General features: G+C 38.2%; 1 protein-coding gene across 1 annotated transcript; it reads right to left on the reverse strand.

Annotated features, from left to right (window-relative positions):
• Positions 1–636: 636 nt before the first annotated feature.
• On the reverse strand, positions 637–10,941 carry rab40b (RAB40B, member RAS oncogene family). The gene is made up of 6 exons (XM_026915100.3): positions 10,093–10,941; positions 5,682–5,742; positions 5,026–5,086; positions 3,811–3,888; positions 3,385–3,607; positions 637–1,659 (listed from the first exon to the last, which is right to left on the reverse strand). Exons 1-6 carry the CDS (start codon positions 10,232–10,234, stop codon positions 1,388–1,390), a joined length of 837 nt encoding a protein of 278 aa, XP_026770901.1. The 5' UTR covers positions 10,235–10,941; the 3' UTR covers positions 637–1,387.
• Between the last annotated feature and the right edge of the window lie 121 nt (positions 10,942–11,062).

Below are 11,062 nucleotides of genomic sequence, written 5' to 3' on the forward strand. Positions count from 1 at the left end.
CAGCCTGACTCAAGACTCATGCATGTTCTAGTTAGAGCTCCAGGGTTTTGATTTTTTAGAACATTGAGGGGTGTAATTTTATAACTGTTATGCTGTTCTGCAATAACAAAACAATATTTAGCAGTTTAATTTTTCTACTTTTATATTTGCAGTTAGTATAGTATTTCCCTTGAGAAGTACTGTAATATTTTGCAAAACAAAAATTCATGTGAATTTATACCATGGCATAATGGCATAAATCTTTGTAGGTGGCAGTAACAATAATCAGTAAGTGGCAGGTGGATAAAATAACTGCAGTGCTTTTTTTAAACTAGCTATATTGTGGCAAAGAGTGGCACTTTAGTAGACAAAATGTACTTCACATTGTAAATTATAGATTATAATTGGCAGTGCATTTGTTGAAACTCAGATGTTTCAACAAATGCAACTCTCTCAGCCCTTTAACCCATTGAATTTAACTGTTAGCATATACTTATGTTACTTGGGATGAAATACCATTGGTAAAATATAACATTAAATATCTTGTCAGTTTCATCATTTCAAAGTTAGGGGTGTGCAACTTTTGCACTATGTTCTTGATCCTGACTATAGTGATAACTTGATTACTGCATGAAAAAAAATATCAAACAGATGAAATCTGGTTGGTAACACACTTTTATTAAAAAGAAGAAACCTGATAGCTAGTTAGGAATTGCTGTTGATCTGCAGTGTATTTGAAATATTAGTGTTGAATTGGTAACAAAACGTGTTAGCATTGATAAGCTTCTTCAGTCTCCCATGTCTTTGGTGTCACTCCATATAAAATATTACAATACTGGTCACTGTTCATGTGCATTACAATAATTAAGAATAATAACAACATAGTATCAAACAACATGACTTAAATACACAATACAAAGAGGTGCGTTTCTCAACACTGACGTTCTTTCAATGCATGTACCCTGAAGAGCATTAGAATAAGAGTAAGAAAACAAGCTGGTATTATCAACTAGGTCCACTGTAAAAAGAGAGATTTAAAAACAGGACTGCTTTCACTGCCGTCGTGCTTAGTCTGAGTTCAGTAAAATCGCTTATGGCCTCAGAGCTAAACTGCAGTGCCAATATGTTTTTATCCCATCAATTACAAACAGGATGAAATATTCTGTACATACATGAAGAATATGATGATGTAATGGCTTGATACCAATCCCTTTTCATGGGTCTGTTCAATCTCTTTGAGCAATCACATTCAGATATAGTACGAAGGACACATCCCGAGTATCTGATGAAAACGATTATGGACACTGTTAGCCACTGGGAAGCATCTTTCACTTCACTGAAACCCTGTTGACTTTGAGCTGTGAACTGTAACTGTGTCGATGTTGTGAGTACAGACTGTCTCATTAGACTACGATATCTTGCATGTGGTCCTTGTACAGCTCTGTGACGGGCTCAGGGGCGGGTAGATGAGTTTGGATTTCTTCGTTCCATTCCTCTTCGCACCGCTGCTGGCTATGACGGAGTAAGAGCGTCCGTGCATCATGCGGGCGTTGAGGCCGTTGGCCATGGAGAAGGACTTCAGGTGGCTCTTTAAGGCAACAGGAAGTGGGAGTTTGTCCACCAGGTGCACAGGGGTGCAGGAGACGATGGATCGGCAGCACAGATCCTGCAGACTCAACACTGCACACAGAGAGAGACAATTTAATGATACGCTCTCTACATTTATCAGTGTCTATTGAGAATCAGTGTCTTCAAAGAGACACTGCTTGTCTGCCTGCAAGCAAAATAATACTTCTGTATTAGGTTCTCAGTGACAGCTGGAGGTGATATTAGAAGTTAAAATCTAATATCTATCAATAGCAATGAAGCTATTAGGGTTGAGTAATGCATTATATAACAAAGTATCACTGATGGCACAATAAGAATAGTCTGGGGAAAATATCACATACACACGCACACACATGCATGCACGCACACGTACACACACGCACACACACGCACACTTAAAGGTAGATGTACAGCTGCATTATTTATTTTTTCTTGACGTGTGTATTGCTCTACCGGTTTCATGCCTCCAAATACCAGACAAGGTAAACAGAAAAGCTGTAACCCTTTCATTCAAACCAGAAGATATTAAACTTATGGTTCTTTCGTCTCCCGTATTTTTTTTTTTTGTGTGTGTTATTTGTACTTTGACTGGAAAATGTGTGCTTAATTTATCTACTTTTAGTTTCTCTTCCAAAGGCATTTTGGGAAAAATAAGTAAATAACTCACTTCCTTCTTGTTTATTATACCCATGACTGGATTTCACATGTGCTTTCTCAATCACTGCTGATGATGTTAAGTTTGTGTCAGCGACATGGGCTGAAAATATCAGCACCAGTACACATGAAGTCTAGGGGGTGTTTGACTCAGTGTAATCGCCTGATGTCATTGTCACTGGCTGCATGAATCTACAGTCTGGGTTACAAATAAATCAGCCTCAGTTCTACACACCATTCTATATGTTTTTAAATAATAAACTGCCTTAAGACTTTTGTTGAGAGCAAATAATATATGGGTGCCAAAAATGAAACTTTACTACTTTGATAAAAGGTTTCCTAGCTGCCCCTGGGATTGTTGTTTTATTGCAACTATGAGTCAAAAGTGTGGAACATGATTTTATTCTCTTTTACAATAATTTTAAGACAGAACACATTTAAATCAGCCAGGAACCTAAGACAGAAAGCCATAAGCAAAGTGCGCAACTGTTGGTCTTTTAGACTGCTATAAGGAGTCACTTGGGATAAACCTCTTACCTGTTAGTGTGACAACTGTAGTGTTAGAGAAATAAACAAAGGCTGGCTTGGATTATTAGGATAGATTAAAAGCAAAAAGCTTATTTATTGTTCATGACCACAGCCAAAACAAAACCTTAAGGCTCATATCCACAAAAGCAACCCTAAACTAACTTCTGTAATCATTTCATTCTGTTTATGTTGGATCTAACAGCCTTGCGTAAATCCCAGGCCATGGCTTTGGAATTTAACCACTGGGTGTCTCCAAAGTGGCTGCAGAAGTTTTGCATGCTTTTGGTTTACTAAGCATTCTTTGGTTGCATATGTAATTGCTGTGTAAAGTTATGAGGTCATTTACTTATGACTAAATTAGATTTAAATCGAAGCCTGTTTAACTTTATTTAAAATACATTCCAGAAGACTGCACTTTACATATTTTCTGGATGTGGACATACATTTTTTATTAATGTGCTCAACCAAAAAAACAAACAAAAAAACAAACAAACAAAAAAAAACCCTTTTCTTCTGTCTTTTATTTAAATTCCTACCTTCAGACGCAATGCAGTTAAACTCTAAGTCACCGTGATACTTTTGACTGTGAATAATTAAATAGCTTGGTGCTGGTACCTTTGTTAGGTCTCCAGAGTCTCTCCATGCCGTGGCGCATTAGAACTATCCGAGCCAACTCCGTGAAGGATTCAGTGATGTTGAAGTTACACAGAGGGCTGACTTCAAAAAAGGTGACACCCAGCCGCTCAGCAAAGGCTTGGGCATTTTCAGTCGTCACCTGACGTTTGTAGGCCAAGTGCAGACGGTTCCCCACCAGGATCTTAGGGACTCCTGGTGCATGCTGGGTTTTAATAAAAAAAAAAAAAAAAACATATAATATTTTAGCCACATGTAAACAAACAGAGACGTGCAGTCTTTCACAGTTTTCTGCACCTCATGCTGTATGTGATCATTCTCATCCTCATATTCATATTACAGCACAGAAATCTGATATCTGATTTGTTCTGATAGACAAATGAAAGCATAAATATGGGAATGTTTTACCTCGTCAATCTCTTTAATCCATCTGTCAATTCCATCAAAGGACCACCGATTTGTAATGTCATATACAAGGATAACACCCTGTGAAAAACACATACTGCATTACATGAGATATACAGTATAAGACAATATATAAATACAGTATATATTGAATTCTCCATTCTGATTGGACAGAAAATGACTGATTGCTTGATGATGCTGATTAATTTTCTAGAACAGCAGCTCTGACAATACTGACAGCTGCAAGGTTTAGATTAATGCTCTCATTCTAATTGTTTGTATAGTAGTAGCTAATTCACAGCTACTTGTATGATGAACGCTCCACAATAATCTAAGGATAATAATAATAAACTGATCCAAAATATATGGTGTAATTTAACAAAGAAAACATAATCATTGTTATGGTGAAGCGTGAAGAGATGTTTCCGCCATGAGAAAAAGCTTCAGGACAGATGATTTTCTAGTAAAATTTATTGGTAACATGACAAATTGTGTGTTTTAATTTAAAGAGAGATAGAAAAAAAGAGAGACTGGAAAAGGCATTCACTGTTTAAAGCTGCTAAAATGTAAGCAATAACAGGGACTAATTTGTCTCGCAAATGTTCCACAACATTAAATGATGCTACAAAACGTTAAAAGGATAAAGAAAAATGTCAAGCATTGGAAAACTGCTGTGTTACAAGAGCAATAAAACACTTCAGAATACGCTGTTATCACACCACTCTGTTCTTGGTTATTTTCCTTTAATAGCATCTCATCATGTTTCATTCCTTACTAAATACACAGTCCAGAAAAATAAGGTGATAGTAGGAAAGTTGAATGTTATATAGTAAACCCATTTACTTTTTGAATGTTTTAATGAGGGATCCAGTAATATTTCTTTATTAGCTCCCACAGAGCTGACATACCCATGTGCATAAAATAGCAGACAAAGTGTGGCGTCATTTAAAGGGACGATTTCCTCTCATTGTGGACAAGATTATGCCATGTGTGTGTGTATGGGCCTGAGCACGGGAAATGTCACATTAACAGCAGCGACCCACCCCTGTTGAACCACATACCACACAGTTTGAACAGGAACTGCTGATCTCTGGGTGGAGCATTTCAAAACTCTGGATGAATTTCAACAACTCCTCCAACAGGCAATGCACAAATCCTCTCTCTCTGCTTGGTTCTCAAATGTAAGAGATTTTCTGGCAAACACATCTGAGAGCGTACCTGTGCTCCTCTGGAGTACGAGCGGAATATGGTGCAGAAACGTCCCTGTCCAGAGGTGTCCCTGCAAAATAAACACCATCACTATCAGTCCAGTATCCTTGTGATATGGAAAACAAGCACATACACTGGCTGACAGCCGTTCAGATGTTTCTCTGGCTTCCTTCTGTCCTGTGCTTTGTAAAGTAAGTGGGTTCTGGTGCATGGTGAGCAGAAGTTAAACATATATGGCTCTACAAGCATCTCATCACTATGGATAGAGCATGAATTATTTTAATCTTTCGTCGCTGAAGTGCTTCATGCACTGATGTATAATTAATAATTTAAGGGGGACTAAAAATATTCAATGTAAATGTAAATAAGACTTGGCTGAATGTTTGACTACAATTTTTCAAAAGGAATGGTATAATTTCCATACTCTGGCTCAGACTTCTGGCATATGTTCATATTGCAGAAACCATAGAGCATTGCAGAGTATTCTGCTCATGAAGCTACAACAACAGTGACAAAAATAATTGTTTAATTGTTCCAAATACTGTTACAAAATACAATATTTAACATTTTTTTGATTTTTTTTTTATATGTATAAGATACTTTGACTTCTTTTGATTTTCTTTCATAAACTGAGGGCTAACTCATTGTGCTGTAGATATACTCACCAAAGCTGCAGTTTGACTCTACGCCCATCAAGCAGTATGGTGGTGGTTTTGCAGTCAATCCCTGTAGAAGAAAACAACATAACTGAATGGTGAGTATCCTATGCATTTAATTATAAAAATCATGTTTTACATTCAGATTTTCTTAACTAACAATATTCACTGCACAAGTTAACATTATATTACAGCAATATGAAATTCGTAAGTCTGATTAGTCAGACACAGCATGGCTTTGACAGTTCTGACTGTAATACAAATCACAGGTTTATATTAATCTAATTGTTGTATTATGTTCCATTTTGTTTCTATAGTAACCACTAGGGACTTGTATGACTTGAGGGAATGTATGTTAACAGCTGCTATAATGTAAGTAATAACAGGAAATATCTTGTCATGTGGATGTTACTCAACATTAAATGTAACTGTAAATCGATAAAAAGTATATGTTAATGTTTAATTAATAAAAATGTAAATGTTGGCAAATTGCTGTGCTACAAGAAGAATAAAACACTTTGTGATGTGCTGTTAATGAAAAATAATCAATTTCAGGATGGTACCAGCATCACACTGTCACTGATTATTTTCCTATAACAGCATGCCCGGAAGTGTTTTATTCTTTCATTAATTAAGCATTAACTCCAGCATTAACACACCATAAGTAACGCAAGCAAAGTAACAAAGAAACTTTAAGTTCATTTAATTCAAATGTTAACTAAAACGTGTGTTAACTAATTTTTATTTCATGCATATCTAAAAATATGTCCATATAAATTAGCATAAATTAAATAACAGCATGCCGGTAAACACTGATAAGCATAACTTTGGTCTGTGAGCGTAAACAGTGGAACTTTTTTATTGGATATTTACATGTGTACTTATTTTTACTCAAGGATGAAATGAATATTGGTTAAAGCAGGCATTCATTATTTGGCTTCTTTGGTTCAGCGTTTAGGCAAACATCAATTAATACAATGGTTAAGTACTTGGTTAACAATTTCATGGCTTACTCATTTTGAGTTTCAGGGTTTGTTATTGGTAACTAATCCAAAAACACTTAATGTAAACCATTATGACTAAATCTCTTCAGAGATGGTAAAATTACTTATTACTAAAAATCATTATTAATGATTCTCAGGGCTCAACAGAGATACAAGATAAAACAATTCCAAACAGGCATTGTATTTATTTTATAAAAATGGAAAAAAAACAAAACAAAACAAACAAACAAAAAAAAAACAAGGAAATATACAGTAAATACGTCTATTTTAAATGCTTCACATTTCATTCAGTGTTCCGCTGTTCACACTGAGCTGTCTTTGGGCAACCATGACTAACAAAGGAAACACTTCAGATGCCTCTTTCTTAGGACTGCTTAGTGTCATAACTGTGAGGTTGTTGGCTCCAAACACAAACACACACACAGTGATCACTTGGATTATTTCAGAAGAGCTACATTCCTTGATGACAGCCAGACTGAAAGCCAATACTATGGAAGTATACTCTTTTATCTCTGAAGCATATCTAAGTGACAGGGCTGGGTTATGGATCCGTCACTGTCTGAATGGTGCCATCATAAACTCTGCAGGCATTAATGTGAGCCTGAGATGTGGAAACCAGAATGAATCTGAAGATATGCATTGAACAGAACATGTCCTTAAACGGAACATTGCACAATGGCTTTCTTTCAAAAGTCTGTTAAACTTTCTAGCAGAACATGATGTGATACATGATAAATGTCTTCCCTTAACCAGTCAAGTCACATTGTAATGGTTTTTAGAAGAATCAAGTGAAGGCCTTAGTACTTCCTTTTTCAAACATTGGATTTTGTGTGCATGATCTCCTTATAAAATTCACATGTGCTGCTTTTGTTAAATATTTCACACTGGACTGGGAACCCCAGCAGACCAACTGACAGCAAGGTTTGATGGTTTAGTGAGGGACGGTAATACAATAGCAAGAGCCCATTTCTATACTTGAATACAAATTAACAAGCAAACAAACAATTAACAAAATGCCTTCAAAAAACACAGGCTATAAAGAAGCTATGTAATATTAACCCATGTGATTTTTTTTTTTTGTCCAAAAGTCTGCCTGCAAAACACAGTCTTCCTGTTTGTGTAGGCAACCACTGATTCATCAACAGATTTTTTTTTTTTCACACCAACTTGTTCCATCTCCCTGTACAATGTGCACATCTTTTTTCTTCCTTCACACAACACAGCAACAAGGCCTGGCCGTTTTCTGACAGGATGACACAGAAGGAACCAACTGGAGAGAGGCGGTAGGAAGCTGAAATCTGTAGTAGGTGACGTTCTAGAGCTCAGACTCACAGAGCTATCACCGGCACTCACTCGCTGGTACAACAAAACAGACCAAACCACAACACAAATGCCCTTTGTGTTCCCTCCATCTTTGAGGAGACGGACTGTTTTATTATCCAAGTAGCACAAACAAGCCCGGGTTTTATCCATCTGACCTTAGTGTTAAGTTCAGTTAAAAACACTGAAGAGAAATGTTTGGCTTAATCTTCAGCTGTGAGGTTTCTTTCTCAGCTTTGCATGTTGAAAGCTGAGAAGCTTCATTTGTCGGTGACGCACTGAGGAACAGGCTACAGAGAAAGGCATCTTTCTATAAACATTCATTCTGAGAACACAGCCTTCCAAAGAGGGTCACACAAAAGCGCTTAGAAAAACATCTGTATATTCTACGCTTTTATTGCCAGCAAACCTTGGCTGCGTTCACACTCCCACTTGGTTCATCTTGTTTAGTGCCTGAGTGCAGAGGAAAGCAGAGTTATGTAAGTGGTTATGACAGTCATAATAATTGTGCTAGACAGAAAAGAGCCTTCTGCGATCTGGCAGCTCCGCACGGTTATCATCTATCCCATATTAAATCCAATCTGTTAAACTAAATCGCAGGGCTACAGTCCTAGTATACTCACTGTCTGGAGCTTGAATATCTTAGAGAGTCTGGTTTCAGAATAATACTATCTTGGCAGCTGCATGTGGAGGCCTAAGGAGGAAAAATGATGCCAAAGATGAGGCACAGTAGATGAATCAACTGTGAAATTTCAAGGCACGGAGGAAGAAGGTGGCATAACGTTCTATGTATGTATCACTCTCCCACCAGGAATCTAATCTTGGACCTGTTTGGATGATGTTTCAATATCTCCTGTGTCAATAACAAAGTGCAATGGGCTTGTCTGTTTGTAATTACTGGCCAAAGGTTCCATAAAGTAAACCCAACCAGCAATTCTTCTGATGTATCAATCATCAGTTTCCTTGTCTGCATTCAAAATCTACAAATATTATTGTAAACAAAATATTGCGTTGCTGGGATGAGCATGTAATGGATATGAAAGGAATTCTGTGCTCTTTGACATGGAACAAACAGACTGTGATTCACACTAAATGTTGACACAAGTAACGAAGTCAATCTGTCATCAATCTCCCCCTGCTACACATCAGCAGGGTAATCTATCTAATGAGGCTCAGAGTACTCCAATAACACTTGGACTTTGATAAAGTGTATTCTGAAGATGACCCTTGATAAGACTAAGGGAAATAATAAGCATTATAAAGATTGCAATAATTCATGATGCAATAGGTCACGCTGAAATCCCAACAGAAGGCAACAGCACGTCTGAACAATCCTAATATTTACAAAAGAGCTACAGATGGTGGATGGGTCACATTTTAACAGTAGCAAAACATCAGTTCATGTAGAGTCGTGTCAGGAAAAACAGAACTAAAAAAAAAGGTCAGAAGAGGTCTGTGCTACCAAGACGTTTGTAATAAACAATCCTTACACTTATCTATCCCAACTATGCACCTTAGGAGACACTATTTACGAATAGTAAGTGCCACTATTTCCACCTTTTACATCATTTTCCCTGTGGTGTTTCAGTGAAACGCACCGGTCCCAGAGGAGCAGTTCTTTTCCAGAGCAGGCCATGTGTTACCAGAGTTCAACTCCTAATGATAACTCACTCTCTGGTCCATAATCTATAAGTGCATGCATGCTGAGTGACCTGTTAAAGAAGATGTAGAATAAATCCTTCAACTTAGCTGAGATTAAATACAGCATTTCTAGAAACACCGGCCTTTGGAGTATTGCTCTCTGGATCTGTTTGTTTTAAGCTACAGCACCATGTACCTGCTTCATACTGGATGCAACATCAGAACATAATTCTATTCGTGGCATAAGGTGCACATTTTTACGCATTACAACCTGGAAACCTTCTTTTGAGATGTTTTTATTTTGCCTTACACTTTAACAGTACTTGGAAATGGATGTAATAGATGTAATGGATGTAAACAAATAAACAAGGAGCTTCTCAGGAAAAAAACAAAAACAATCTCACAACAGATAGTGAAAAAACACCACATCTTACATGCTCTGTTTGAAGACTCACCCATGTTATATCCATAAGGAGATTCTGTAGCCCCGTCCTGCAGACTGGCCAGGATCTCGCCCTTGCCCACATCACTGTCTCCCACTAGCAGGAATTTCAGCAGGAAGTCGTACGCTTTAGCTGGGCTGCTCCTGTGGCTCATCTTCACCGAGCGCTCACTCCCATGGCTCAGTATGGAGCGGCATCTTTTAGCTCTTCTCTTCCCTTGAATCTTACTCTATCCCGCTTTCCTCCAAGCGCAATCTCCAGAGCTGTCGCTGATCAGCTGATCTGCTCGACACTTGCCTTTATTTCCCCTCACAGCACAGACAGTACAGCTTGTTCTGATCTCAGTGATGCTGTCGAGGAATAAACACTAATATGCGACGGCTACATCAGCCCAAACGACTGTTTGGTTATTTCTCTTAATATTCGTGTGAACTATATTTCTATACAAAAACACGCGCTAATAACAATACATAACATTACACTATGAGCGCCCAAAACTTATTATATTTCTTTATCTGCTTTGTTTTGGCTTCCCAGCCGCACCGCTCCATTGAGGTCGCTCTGCTAGGATTCCACTGTAGCTCCTCTCAACAAGAAGGGAAAAAAATGGGAAGGTCGTCCCTATCTCGATCCTGATTGGCTCCTCCGTGGAGTTGCTAGGGCAACTCTGTCCTTTCAGTAGTTATAGAACGTGTCCATCAAAATCCATATCTGCGCGTTAAGGTTGAGGAGTGGGCGTGGTTAACAGCATCGAGCACTGATAAGCGCTGATTCCCGTGCAGCGGTGACGTCACTGGCTCAGTTCATTTCAAAGCGCGGGAACGCGTCATCAGACTGATCCCGGGTCAGTGCGCGCGCTCCGCTCCGCGCGCAACGTGGTTGGGTTTGTTGTTTTCCGGGGCATGAAGAATGACGTACACTCGTGGAGCACAATACCAGGCGTTCTAGGTATTTATTGTGGTCTAAAACAAGTCCCAAAGTC

The sequence above is a fragment of the Pangasianodon hypophthalmus genome, chromosome 12, assembly GCF_027358585.1.
Source record: "Pangasianodon hypophthalmus isolate fPanHyp1 chromosome 12, fPanHyp1.pri, whole genome shotgun sequence".
Classification (NCBI taxonomy): domain Eukaryota; kingdom Metazoa; phylum Chordata; class Actinopteri; order Siluriformes; family Pangasiidae; genus Pangasianodon; species Pangasianodon hypophthalmus.